The sequence below is a fragment of the Hyperolius riggenbachi genome, chromosome 6 (assembly GCF_040937935.1).
Source record: "Hyperolius riggenbachi isolate aHypRig1 chromosome 6, aHypRig1.pri, whole genome shotgun sequence".
In the NCBI taxonomy this organism is placed as follows: Eukaryota; Metazoa; Chordata; class Amphibia; order Anura; family Hyperoliidae; genus Hyperolius; species Hyperolius riggenbachi.
The window spans coordinates 55,826,621-55,841,640 of NC_090651.1; the positions used below are offsets into that span (position 1 = coordinate 55,826,621).

Sequence of the window (15,020 nt, forward strand, 5' to 3'; positions counted from 1 at the left end):
CAATTTGTCAGGCTGTGCAATATTTACCTTCCCCTGTTCCAGCGGGGGCGCTGTTGCTGCTCTAGGCTCGGAAATAGGCAATTTCAGTCGAGTCCGCTCTACTGCACAGGAGATTTGCGCCTGTGCAGTAGAGCGGCCCAACTGGGGCGGCTATTTCCGAGACAAGAGACGCTACTGTGCTGGAGCCGGGAAGGTGAATATTTACATGCCCGCTGTTCGGAGGGGCACAGCGAGACCGCCGTGGGAAGCCTTGATAGGATCCAGAGGCTTCCCCTCCTGAGCAGTTGGCTGATGGTGTAATGGTTAAGGGCTCTGCCTCTGACACAGGAGACCAGGGTTCGAATCTCGGCTCTGCCTGTTTAGTAAGCCAGCACTAATTCAGTAGGAGACCTTTGGCAAGTCTCCCTTACACTGCTACTGCCAATAGAGCGCGCCCTAGTGGCTGCTGCTCTGCTCTGGCGCTTTGAGTCCGCAAGGAGAAAAGCGCAATATCAATGTTATTTGTCTTGTCTTGTCTGAGGTGAGTACCCCCAGGGCAATTTTTTTATGTTATAGATCCTCTTTATAGGACACCCGAGGTGACATGATGAGATAAACATGTGTATGTACAGTGCCAAGCACACAAATAACTAGGCTGTGTTCCTTTTTTTCTTTCTCTGCCTGAAAGAGTTAAAAATCAGGTATGCAACTGACAATTTCTGCCTGAGTCGGGACCGGGTCAGACGATAAGGTAACCCTCACTGATAAGGAATTGCAGCTATATAACACTTTCCTGGCAGTAAATGGCTTCTGAGAGTTGGAAAGAGATAAAAAAAAATAAATCAATGGTTCACAGATTTGAGCTCTGGCATACTGCAATGAATGTCATTGAGAACAGGTCATGGAACAGTAAAAACTTGAAAAGTAGATTTAAATATAAAATTGTGGGATAGCTAAAAAGTCATTTTTAAAAGTCGGAGGATAGATACAATTGTTTATCTCACTAGTTTTCATCTCGGATGTCCTTTAAGCGTAATCCCTGGTACACATGTAATTTACCGTCAGAACGACGCGTTCAATTGATAATTTCAGACAGGTGTGATCAAATTTTCTTTTTCTTTCCTCCAATCACATCTATACAAAATCGACCAATTGATCTGACTGGAAATTGTATGGTGTGTACCAGGCATAAGAGGTAAAAAATTCTTTGTAAACCACTATTGCAGTTAAAATAGACACATTCTAAACAGAGCAAGTGTCAAAGAGGATTTGAATCGTGTCATGTGGTTAAAATTCCCTGAATAGCCGAAAGCTTAGTGTCCTTGTGAAGGGGCCTTTGACCTCACTTCAGTTTCCCAGCCACTAGAATAGCTGGGACATCAATTAGCCAGACAAAGTGACCAAGCAGGTAAAGAGGAACAGCAAGTAATGGGAAGAATGGTTTTCAAGCACTCCAATTTGTTTCCCCCTAAAGAAAAAAAAATTATGATCTGATTAAATCCGACATGTCCGATCGGGATTTGATTCAATTCAATTCAATTTGCCATTGCAAAACAATGGCAAATCAAATTGAATCGAATCCCGATCGGACATGTCTGATTTAATCGGATCGTAAATAGAATCGTAATCGAATCGTATCGTGTAGATTGGGCTTAAAGCAGTAGGATTAGCCATACTATGCCAGGGAAAAAACACATATATAAGTAGATAAATACTTTATCTACTTACATAACACATGCATTGTACTGTCCACGTTTTGATTTCAGTGAATGTTATATAGTAAATGACGAGAATTCTGTTCCTGGTGGGGGCCATGTCTTTTGCCCACAGTAAATGCTAACTTGTGATGTCATTTCTGCCCTTTACTTTTTTTCTTGTCTCCTCCAATCACTGAGTCACCTCAGCCTTGCTTGTAAACACAAGTGAGTAGGGGGTCATGTTTCAGATAAGCAGCTGGCAGGGAAATAAAGGGAAGAGGAGGAATATATTATAGATAAAAAAAAAACCCAGCATGCAACTGTTTGGCACCGACTACTAAAGGGCCAGTGCTCCTTAAGTATGTGATAACTCCAAATCATAACAGCAGAAAACGTTTTGAAAGTTTTGAATGCAGGATTAGCATCTTTATCACTTAATACACTCAGACCAGTTGCTGTTGAAATTTGTTTTATGGTGACGATACCGCTTTAACAGGTAAAGGTGCCCATACATTAGAACGAATATGGGCAGATTCGACCAAGAGACAAATGTATCTCTAATCGAATCTGCCCATACACTACAGGCCGATTCCCGTCCGATTTCAGCAGGAAATCATCAGGGAATCGGCTGAGCCGCTGCTATGCGCCCCGCCTCTGCCCCCAAAATGTATAAATGTATGTAGTGTAATGCATTTATACATTACCTGTCCTGTAGCAGTTAGTCGGCTCAATCCGTCCATATCTCCGGGTAAGCCGCATACACGCTAGCGGCGCATAGCGTCTGATGTCATCCGCTATGAGCCTTCGTGACGTCAGAGCGCCACCGGCGTGTATGCGGAAGTCGGATATGGACGGAAACAGCATGGAGGCTGACACCGGACAGGTAATGTATAAACGCACTGCATACATTTATACACTGCGGCCCAAGAGGCGGCGGTTTCATCGTCTCGTTGCTCATTCGCAATTCGGCCGCCCTACTGTCGCGCACCCGACCAACCAACCTCGGCCTGAAATTTTCCAACATGCGCGAGCGACTGTGCGGCCAATTTTTGTACCAAAATTGGTCGCTTTGTCAGTCGGTCATGTACTCGGCAGCACCAATATTCATCCAATTCGATTATAATAATCGAATTGGATGATCGATTGGTTGGTTGGTCGCCAAGTGTATGGCCCCCTTAAGATTCATTATGCTGGCAACACACGATGCAATTTCCATCAATCATTTCCGACATGTCCAATCGGCTCCAGTTGGATAAAGCAATCGATTTGGTACTGCTAAGTGTGCAAAATCGATTGCTTTATCAATCGGGAGCCGATCGAACATGTGGGAAAAAAATCGATTGATAGAAATTGCATCGTGTGTACCCAGCATAAAATACTAAGTATAAGGGCCTATTTCCCCTGGGAGCCGTGGCGTTTTCTGAATTGGCCGTTGCTCCCGCTCTGCTGAGCAGCTCAAACCACTAGGCCACACCATGCACAGCTTAGTATTTGGCTGTGTACTGCGTAAATCTGGTTGGGTGAAGGATTGGGGGGGATTAAGGTAAGGCTCCACCGTAGGTTTGGGGTAGAAGGTGAGGTGGAAGGGGTGGGGTGGGGTGAGGTGGAAGGGGTGGGGTGGGGTGAGGTGGAAGGGGTGGGGTGGGGTGAGGTGGAAGGGGTGGGGTGGGGTGAGGTGGAAGGGGTGGGGTGGCGGGGAGTGGTTAAGTCAAAGTGAAATTTATCCCTGGCTGCAACATCTTTAGTCTTGTCAGGTTGTAGATACACTCGTTTATTTCATTCGTTTATTTTCGCCTCAGTTGTCCTTAAAGAAGGAGGATTAGCCATACTATGCCGGAAAGAAACACATATATAAGTAGATAAATACTTGATCTATTTACATAACATGTATTGTACTGTCCACATTTTGATTTCAGTGAATGTGATATAGTAAATGAAGAGAATTTTGTTCCTGGTGGGGGCCATGTCTTTTGCCCACAGTTTAGGCTAAATCCTGATGTCATTTCTGCCCTTTTACTTTATTTTATTTTCTCCTCCAATAACTGAGTCACCTCAGCCTGGCTTGTAAACACAAGTGAGTAGAGGATAATGTTTCAGCTAGGCAGGGAAATAAAGGGAAGAGGAGGAATATATTATAGATAAAAAGAACGCCCAGCATGCAACTGTTTGGCACCGACTACTAAAGGGCCAGTGCTCCTTAAGTATGTGATAACTCCAAATCATAACAGCAGAACAAGTTTTGAAAGTTTTGAATGCAGGATTAGCATCTTTATCACTTAATACACTCAGACCAGTTGCTGTTGAAATTTGATTTTTATGGTGACAATCCCGCTTTAAACAGCAAACTGTCATGACCATGGCCCTGACATCACACTGTGGGAGGGGGGGGGAGGGGGGGGTTCACTAACATATCTGCCCCACAGACCCCCCCTCCCAGATCTATTTGAGAATAGATAAAGATTTCTCATGGGAAAAGGAGTATCAGCTACCGATTGGGATGAAGTTCAATCCTAGGTTAAAGTTTCTCTTTAAGGATCGCAAAATACTGCCATGCAAATTTCTTTTATGCCTTAGTTAAATGTTTATCTACAAGCCCTCTGCTTACTGCAAAAATCTTGCTAGAAAAACATTGCTTTAACTTGCATGCAGCTACTGCAGGCCTCTCTCCTTGCTTCATATAAGACATGGAAAAAATGTATTTTTACAGTTTAGAAAGAACAGAACTGTGAGTCAGGATAACCCGTCAGGTCATGACTTGAGCAGATCAAATAAGAAGTCAAAAATATTCCTCTACTTAAAGAGGAACTGCAGTGAAAATAACAAGGAATAAAATTGCTTATTTTTTACAATATGCACTTAGAAATTATTTACTGCAAAACGCCTCCCGCTCTGGTGTGCATCAGCCCATTGAAATACATTACCCTAGCGGATCCGCACCCGCAAGCAGATCGCAAACCGCAGCAGAACCGCTCCGGTGTGCACTAGGCCTTAAAGTCCCTCTTTACATATAGTTAAATGCACCTTACAGTTAAGCAGCTAAATATAACTTAGGTTTGGATATTAGATTTTAAGGGCCCATTCACACACTGAGACGCTTTGTATCTTTAACTTGGACTACATAAATTTCGGAAATCACAAACCCGCTGACTGCAGCATTTTGGGAGTGATCACGATGCGATTCTTATTGCGCGCTGGGCAATTGCGACCATGTTTTGCAATCGCAAGTGTTATTTGATCCAAAAACACAAGTGGGAATAAATAATTATACGAAATGCTCTAATGCTCTTTCACAGCAGAGCCCTTTTCGTGCGATTCAACGCAAAGGCAGTTATTTGCGTTAACCAAAGGTAAAATGAAAGTCCATAGACTTTCATTTTACCTTTCACACCCGACGTTGCGTTTCGACGCACCCGGGAGCGTCGATCCGCCAGGAGCCGGCGTTTTACGCCGGGTTCAATTATAGCTACCGCCGTTGATCGCGTCGCACTGCAGATTCCCGACGACACGCCGCAGGGCATATAACGCGTGCAGGAAACGGCTCCTGCACGCGTCGATAGATGTGAAAGAGGCCTAAGCATTACAAGAAGAAATTATGATCAACACCACCGTACACCTGACCAGATATGAGGGGCATTAGGGATGGTCAATGAGATCCAAACAATTCAAAGATGATATGTATTTTATACAAACTTACTCAGCTTGAAAATGGACTGCTACAGATAACTGGTCCATTTTCAAGCTATGAACACTTGCATAAAATTTGCATCAATGCAAAAATCTCAGCAGGTCACTGAACATCCCTGGGTGTCACGTGATATAGAGAGGATGGGTTTGACTTACTCCATCATGGATGGTGGAATGGTGCAGCAGTCCTGTATGGCAGTGAGGGGTGACGTCAGATGGGCAGTGTAGGACGCTTCCACCACTTGCTTGTTCCTGGTCACCACATCCAGATAACGGTTGAACTTCTCTCGAATCTTCTTGGCCAACTGGTGAAGCAAACAAACCAAAACAAATAAGGATCAGTGGAGGTAGCTCATTGGAAAAGATTCATATATAACTCCACTGTATTTGGGGAATAAGTTCTTGTAAGTTATCTCTACATTGCATGAATAAAATGGTGAATGTCCGCTTTTCCGTTCCTTGTTTGAGAAAAAGGGGCAGCCATTTTACCATGTCCCCAAGTCAGCATTTTTTTTTTAATGTGTACAGGTAATACCCAATCAACTAACGAGATAGGGACTGTAGAACCTGAATTTGTATGCAAGTCAAAACACTGTGTTACCTCTGTCCCCTTTCTGCTCCCCCTGTGCCTCCAGCATACCTCTCTAAGCCACCTCTGCCTTCAGAGTGCCCCTCTGTGCCACCTCTTCCCACCTCCAGTATCCCCCTACTATCCCCCTCTGCCTCCTCTTGACCCAATTGCCCCCTCTGTGCCTCCTACTTCCACCTCCTTGTAAATGGGGGGCCAGAAAGTGGAGGCACAGAGGTGGCAACTGGGTCAGGAGGGGGCAGCCCTGTGCGCTGTCCTCACTTCCCAATTCGTTCCACACTGCTCCAGTAGGCTCTCCATGGTCTCGGTTGAGCCACCCTTGTTCCGGCCATGGTTCACAGCGTTCGCAATGGCGAGTCTTTCGTAGCTTGAAAGTTTGTAAACAAGGGATTATTTGAACTTTTTTTTTTTTTTTTTTTTTAAAGTGAAAATGGCAGCCCCCAAAGCTCTGTAATGACAGGTGTCCTTCAAGCTGCCTGTGTACAGCCCACAAATCTCCAGAGTAACATGTCTCATGAGGGGCCACCTTCTCCACACTGTGTCAATACCTGTAACCGACTGACAGCTCCGGCGGCACATACAATAGAAAAGCGCAGACAAATGAATACTGAATGACAAATCCCGCGGGGAGACGGCAGCGGGAGGGGTGACGGCGTTAAATATGTAAATATGTTTTCTAAGTGGGTTTTTTTCCTCCCGTACAAGGAAACCTCAAACAACCCTTTGACTATCAATCCCTTTTGTGCCTTCAAAAGAAGGCGCTTTCCCCGACCTATCTGTTCCTTTTATCCTGGCTAATTTTCCCCAGATGCCCCCCTTTGTTTATCTCCTCGCATCCCCCGAGCTGCAGCGCTGCCCCTCCTTCAAGCTTTCAATCTCAAAAGAAGCCCCTTTACAGATGAAAAAAACACATCTCAAACCAATTGAGTGTGGACGCTGGACGTGAATCCACAAAACGCATGGCTACGATAAAATGGTGTGAACAACATTACCGTTCTTAAAGTGTACCTGAACTCTTGCACAGGACAGAAGGAAAGCCTAGAAATGCACCCTGTATGTATTTAGAGAGTTTAGCCTATCTAATCCCCCATCACCTGTGACAAAGCACAAGTTGTAATTTGATCTCTCATCTGTATCAGTTGGCTGCCACAGCAGAGAGCTAAATGGTAAACACAGGATGTTAACAACATGTCTGCTTCCCTGAAAGCAGGAAGTAGATAATTTGCACATTTATTGCAGGATTTGTATCAGCTGTAAAATAAATTATTTTCTTTAAAGGTTATTATACTGTTGTGTATCTTGTAGAGCAGAGAGAAAGTTCTGGAGTTCAGGTCCACTTTAGGAAACCAGCTTTAAACAGATTGTTTTTCTTTAAAACCAACCACTGTTAGGGCTTGTTGACATCTAGAGCGTTTTCAGGTTTTTTTTTAAGCGCCGGCGATTTTGAAAATCGCTCTAAAGGCGTTTGTGCAATTTTTCCCTATGGGAGCGTTCACGTATGAGCGGTTCGATTTCGATCCGCTTCCCCAAAGCACTGCCTGTACCATTTTCTGAGCGTTTTGGCTCAATAGAAGTTATAGGGAAATCGCAAAGCTATTGAAAAAGCGGTTTGTATAGCGATTTCCCGAGCGCTTCCATGAGTAAATACATTGGGCTTGATTCACAAAGCTGTGATAACCCAGTTAAAGACTTTAGGCGTGATAACCATTTTATCATGCCTAAACTAAGTTTAGGCATGATAAGTTTAGGCATGATAGGCACATTTAGGCACAGAGCTCCGCTGTGACCCGGCTACTCACCATTGCCAACTCACTTGGACTAGTACAACACGCCAACACCCCCACTCACACTGCAGGTCACATTCTCGACCTTGTATTCACTAAATCCACCACCATTGCACACCTTGACATCGCACCCTTTCCACCCTCAGACCATCACCTTCTCACCTTCAACCTCCTCACGGAAGGCACCTCTAAATTAGCCACCCACCCACCTGGTCGATGGCAGCGTGACCTACGCAAGCTCAACCCTAGTGTCATTGCTGACCCCCTCCATGCCCTCTCCTCCACTCTCCCCACCCTAACCTGTCCTAATCTTGCAGCAGCTCAGTATCGCCAAACTCTCTCATCAGCCCTAGAGAAAGCTGCTCCACCAATATTTCGCCGCAACCGACCCCCCCCAGCCCTGGCGCACTACCCATACTCGCAACCTCCAGAGGAAAACACGCGCCGCTGAACGGAAATGGAGAAAAACTAGACTTAACCAGGATTTCCTACAGTACAAGACCAACCTGCTGCAGTTCCACACTGCCCTTGCTCATGCGAAGCAGGAATACTTTAGCAAGCTCATCGGAGCACAAGCTTCCAACCCCCGGCGTCTTTTTGCCACTTTCAACTCCCTGCTTAAACCCACCACCCCCCCACCCTCCGTTTCCTCCCTCTCTGCCACAGATTTAGCCACCCACTTCACCAACAAAATTGTCTCCACCCGCCAGGAAATATCCAATCTCCAATCTTCACCTCCAACCCCCTCCCACCCAGCTCCTCCTCCACCCTATCCTCCCCTCACATCCTTCCCTCCTACTACGACCGAGGAAGTCAACCACCTACTGCAGACTTCCCATACCACTACTTCCCCCCTTGACCCCATCCCTTCCGATTTACTCCAGCCTCACTTCACGGAACTGGCCCCAGTCCTCACTACCCTGTTCAACCTCTCCCTATCCACAGGCACCTTCCCCTCAGACTTCAAGCAGGCCACTGTACTACCCCTGCTCAAGAAACCCTCCCTCGACCCTTCGCTACCCTCCAACTACCGTCCTATCTCCCTCCTCCCCTTTGCCTCAAAACTCCTTGAGCGCCTGGTTCACAAACGCCTGACCCAGTACCTCAATGCCAACTCACTGCTAGACCCACTCCAATCTGGATTTCGGCCTGCCCACTCAACCGAAACTGCTCTCACCAAAGTGGTCAACGACCTTGCCTTAGCTAAAGCTGAAGGTAAATACTCCATTCTCCTCCTCCTTGACCTGTCAGCAGCTTTTGACACAGTAGATCATCGCCTACTCCTCTAGTCCCTCCAGTCCTTGGGCATTCACGATCTCGCCCTGTCCTGGCTTTCATCCTACCTCTCCAACCGCTCCTTCACGACCGCCTTCAATGAGTCCTCTTCCACCCCCAACCACCTCTCGGTGGGAGTCCCCCAAGGTTCGGTCCTTGGCCCCCTACTGTTCATCCTATACACATCCTCCATTGGCAAGGTTATCTCCTCCATGGGTTTTAACTATCATCTGTATGCAGATGACACCCAGATCTACCTCCACACCCCTGACATATCCACCACTACCATGGACAAGGTCTCCTCCTGCCTATCAGCCATCTCCTCCTGGATGTCCGCTAGGTTCCTGAAACTAAATCTAGACAAAACGGAATTTATGATCTTCCCACCCCGGCCATCCACGAACCTCCCAGATGTGCATGTCACTGTTAACCACACTACCATTCACACTACCTCTCAAGCCCGCTGTCTGGGTGTCACCCTGGACTCCGCACTCTCCTTCACTTCCCACATCCAAAACCTCACTAAGTCCTGCAACTTCCACCTTCGTAACATCTTTAAGATTCGCCCTTTCCTGACCTCTGCCACCACCAAACTCTTCATCCATGCCCTCATAATTTCCCGCCTTGACTACTGCAATGCCCTGCTGTCTGGTCTCCCTATGACCCGAACAGCCCCACTGCAGTCCATCATAAATGCGGCAGACAGAATTATCCACTGCTCCCATCGCTCCACCACGGCGGATCCCCTCCTAGAATCCCTCCACTGGCTTCCTATCCAGTCCAGAATCAGATTCAAGATACTGTGTTTGACCTACTGTCCAACCTACATTTCCGATCTTACTCAGAGGTACACACCTAGCCGCTCACTCCGCTCTTCCAATGAACTTCGCCTAACCGCCCCCCCAATCACCCAGTCCCATGCACGCCTCCAGGACTTCTCAAGAGCTGCTCCAACACTATGGAACTCCCTACCTCCACCCATTAGGGTAGCCCCCTCCTTCAACATCTTCAAGAAAGCCCTCAAAACTCACCTTTTCACTCTGGCCTACCACCCCTCACAAGTGCTCTAAACCTACAGCTGAACTCTGGTCCCCTACCATTCGTGTCCTTACCTCTCCCTCTAGATTGTAAGCCTTTGGGCAGGGTCCTCCTCCTTTTGTGTCCTACCTGATCTTGCACCTCTATTACTGTGCACCCATGCTATGCATCTGAGTGAACCTAACTTGCCTAATCTCCATGCTCCATCCAGTGACTGACTAAGCATTACCTGGTACTCATACTATGGTGTGTGATCTGGTTTTCTTGTATTCCTGTATTGCCATATTGCTGTGTGTCATCCCTAAATATTGTCTGTAACCTAAATTAATGTTCAGCGCTGCGTAATATGTTGGCGCTTTATAAATACAATAAATAATAATAATAATAATAATAATAATAATGATAAGTTTAGGCGTGATAAGTTTAGATCGTGCGCAAAGTCCCGCACGCAAAGCAGCGTCATTAAACTCTATGCAAAGTGCACCAGACTTTGCTAGCGCAAAACTTTTGATCAGCTGTGCACTGCGGTGCTAACCCAGTTGGTGCTTAAACTTATCACGCCTAAACTTATCACACCTAAACTTATCATGCCTAAACAGAGTTTAGGCGTGATAAAGGGCTTTTCACTAGCGTGCTAACTGTTAGCACCGCTTTGTGAATAAGGCCCTTTGTGTTTATTCATTTCCAGGTGAAAGAGTTCCCTTCCCAACCGATGTCAGGAAGTGAAAAAAAAATTGCTCTGCAAAAGCACTTAGAAAGCGCAGGGAAGGGCGATTTTAAAAACTGCTAAAATTTGCTCAGCGCTCGAAATAGCGCTGGTGATTTATAATGTGAACATAGCCTTAGGCTTGGTTCACACATAAATCTCTAAAATTTCCAGTCCTGTCCTGTCAGTTCTATCAGGTTCACCTGACTGGACCTGCAATGTACACCATTTATTACGAACTTGCCCATAGAAAACTGATACAAAACTGACAGAACTTGACTGGAAATGTACACATTTGATGTGTGAACTAAGGGCGTAGCAATGGGGATAGCAGCCATAGCGTTGCCATGGGGCCCCGCGGCAGCCCTACGTCGCAGAAGACTTTTTTTTTTTTAATGCCGCCGGCCGGGGCCCCCCTCCCTCACCTCGGCACCTCACCTGGGGTCCCCCCCTCCTTTTATCAGCAGCTGGAGGTGCGGCAAATACAGGAAGCTCCGGCAGGGTAATCAGCCGCTAGAGGTTCAGCTGCCTCTGGGCTACGCTGTCTCCTCTGTATTGCTGCTCGCACCGCTTCCTGGTTTATTGCGAGCAGCAATACAGAGAGGAGACACCGTAGCCCGGGAGGCAGCTGAACCTCTAGCGGCTGATTACCCCGCCGGAGCTTCCTGTATATGCCGCTCGCTGCTGATGGAAGGAGGGGGGACCCCAGGTGAGGCAGGGGGGATAGGAGTCGGGCCCCTACCCCACTAACTACACGGCTGCCCACCCTCCCACCCGGCTACCTAGCTGCCCACCTGGCTACCTATCTGCCTACCCTGCCACCCGGCTACCTAACTACCCACCTGGCTACCTAACTGCCCACCTGGCTACCTATCTGCCAACCCTGTCACCCAGCTACCTCTCTGCCTACCCTGCTACCTATCTGCCTACCCTGCCACCTAGCTGCCCACCTGGCTACCTACCCTGCCACCCAGCTACCTACCTGCCCACCCTACCACCCGGCTACCTAACTGCCCACCCGGCTACCTAACTGCCCACCCGGCTACCTAACTGCCCACCCGGCTACCTAACTGCCTAACCTCCCACCCTACTACCTAACTGCCTACCCAGTGCAGTGCCTGCACCGCAAATAGTGTGCCAGCCTGCCCAACCACCCTCCCTCCAGGTAATTAATGTTAGCCCACTATAGACCAAACTACACATACTGTGGTGAAATCTGCCACCAATCTGGTTGCAATTTGTGGGGAAATCTGCCGCAAATCTGGTTGCATTTTTTGGGGAAATCTGCCGCCAATCTGGTTGCAATTTGTGGGGAAATCTGCCGCAAATCTGGTTGCATTTTGTTGGGAAATCTGCCGCCAATCTGGTTGCATTTTTTGGGAAATCTGCCGCCAATCTGGTTGCATTTTTTGGGAAATCTGCCTCCAATCTGGTTGCAATTTGTGGGGAAATCTGCCGACAATCTTGTTGCATTTTGTTAGGAAATCTGCCGAAAATCTGGTTGCATGTTGTAGGGAAATCTGGCGACAATTTAGTTGCATTTTGTGGGGAAATCTGCCGAAAATCTGGTTGCATTTTGTGGGGAAATCAGATATCCCCACAAAATGTTCGGGTGGGAGGTCCGAGGTCCGTGGGGTTGGAAGGTCGTGGGGGGGCGCATCATTTTCTTTTGCTATGGGGCCAAGTCATTTCTAGCTACGCCCCTGGTGTGAACAAAGCCATTGTAAGACATACAAGACTGAAAGGACAGGACTGGACTGGAAATGTACAAGTGTGTGTGAAAACACATATAAAGACACATTCAAAAATATGCCAAGTGTCAAAAACTGGACATCTTTTCATGTGTGAACCAAGCCTAACTTACACACTGCTGCAGAGATGCCAGTTGATAACACTGCCAGGAGTCTACTATGGTACAACCCCTGACCCCGCCCCCCCCCTTCCCCAAACTGGATATGAACTCTTGCACAGGACACAAGGAAAACAGAGAAATGCACCCTGTATGTATTCACAGAGATTAGCCTGTATAATTCCCCCTCATTTGTGTCTAATCACTAATTGTAATTTGATCCTCCCCTGTGTCACATGACTGCCTATGGCAGATAAGCAGACAAGTCCATTTGAAAGTACAGGATGTAAACAATATGTCTGCTTCCATGAATCATGAAGTAGAAACTGTGCAGATTTATTTTTTGGATTTAACAGAGTAACCAAGCAGCTCAGGGTGACCCAAACTACTAGGAATGTGTAGGGGGATAAAAGGGACCAAAAAGCTCTCTTACTAAAAAAGCAAAGCTTGGTGTAATAGCCTTCTTAAAACAGAAGGAAATTTGCAATAATTCAGTTATAAATGAACATTTGTGGTTTCCCACAATGCACTACTACTAAATATGCAAATGATCCCTTTTCGCCCTTGTTAAGCCAAGCAAGCATCCAGAACCGCTGGTATATAGCAAGCCTATAGCTTTATGTTTTACACAGCCATGTCAAACCCACATGTAGACAGCCTGTTTCGGACTTTTGGTCCTCATCTGTACATGGCAAGGATTGATATGGCTGTATGAGATAGGGCTTGGACCAGTACAACAGAGTAACCAAGCAGCTCAGGGTGACCCAAACTACTAGGAATGTGTAGGGGGATAAAAGGGACCAAAAAGCCCTCTTACTAAAAAAGCAAAGCTTGGTGTAATAGCCTTCTTAAAACAGCAGTTCTGGATGCTTGCTTGGCTTAACAAGGGTGAAAAGGGATAATTAGCATATTTAGTAGTAGTGCATTGTGGGTAACCACAAATGTTCATTTATAACTGAATTATTGCAAATTTCCTTTTATTTTAGGATTTGTATGAGCTGTAAAAAAGAAATATTTTTCTTTAAAGGTTATTATGCTGCTGTGTATCTTTTAGAGCAGAGAGGAAGTTCTGCGTTCAGGTCCACTTTAACGGTGACTGGGTAAAACCACACGGTGAGGGGTCTAGTGGTTTTTCAGTCCTATAGACCAAATTAAGAATTCCTTCATTAGTCCCCAGAGCCTGAAACCTGTCAGGATGACAGCTCTTTCCACTGCAATACAGCCCAACTAAATGAATGATTTGCCAAACAAATAACAGATTTCTACTATGCCTGTTAACTAAGAAAGGTTTAAACATGGCGAGTAGAGTAATGGACATGTGTGGATAAAAACTGAATCTATTAAGATATACAGACTATACAGCAGCATAATAAAACAATTCAGGCCCTTTCACATTGGCGTGTTTTCATTGCGTGGTGTTACACAATTTTGACGCAGGGTGAAGCTAAAGCAATGAAAGTCTATAGGGCATTTCATACCGATACGCAGGAAGTATTAGATTTGACACTGGGTCAGCAGAGCATTATGGGACAGCATCTGCGGTCACACACATTGACCGGAAGTCATGCAAGTGAATTCTGACGCAGATATTTTAAACTGTTTGGTGTTAGCTTTGCGGTGCGCGGACACCAATTTTCTTGTGATGCGCATCCTGTTTTCTAGCTATAAAGCTTGCAATACCTATTTTTGCCACAGGAAGGGAGCAGTAGAGAGCCTCATTTATGGTGTGTTTTGGCGCCAAGAACTACATTAATGCTAATTTATGCCGGTGTCTACAAAGCTTGTTTTTTGCTGTGTTTTTGATGTAAGGTACTCTTATCACACTGCACTGAAAATGCTGGTTACCGATTTGATACCGCCCTAAAAAATAATGGTCAAATTAAATACTAAAAAATAAATATTTCATTTGGATATTTACGCACTAGGTACTGTAAGCAGAAATGTCTTACATTTTTGTTGCATATAGTATGCCTCCACTTGTGACCCATGAAGCCATTTAATATTGATCAAACCGTAAGGTTCATTGCCCACTTGCACCAGACCATGTGCAGCCAGCGGGAGTGGACAATGTAGAGTGCGCTCCGATGGTCTGCTGTTGCAAATGTGTTCCCTTCATAGGCAATATGGCCAGTGCATCTGCCTGCCTGGGACTATCGTGGACTGCACAGAAGTGTGGCCCACTTACCGCAATGGATCCAATGGATGGGTTGCAGACTGACAAGTGTGAGCCATTCACTGTCAGTTTTGCAATGAGAGGAGAATGGAAAAAAAAAAAAAGTCCATTCTCAGCTCAAGTGGAAACCGAGCCTTAAAGGAAACGAAGTGAAAATAAACTAATCAGAAAATCAATTGTACCTATCCTCCTCCTCCTGAAACTGACTTTTTTTTCCCAGATATCCCACAGTTTTATATTATATAT

The 15,020-nt window shown here is 46.1% G+C and overlaps 1 protein-coding gene across 1 annotated transcript in view; it reads right to left on the reverse strand.

The window, feature by feature from the left end:
• CACHD1 (cache domain containing 1) overlaps nucleotides 1-15,020 on the reverse strand; it is a 212,934-nt gene that overhangs the window by 101,013 nt on the left and 96,901 nt on the right. The window contains exon 3 of the mRNA XM_068242486.1: nucleotides 5,517-5,665. Within this exon, the coding sequence (XP_068098587.1) occupies nucleotides 5,517-5,665 (149 nt within the window). The remainder of the gene's footprint in view (nucleotides 1-5,516; nucleotides 5,666-15,020) is intronic.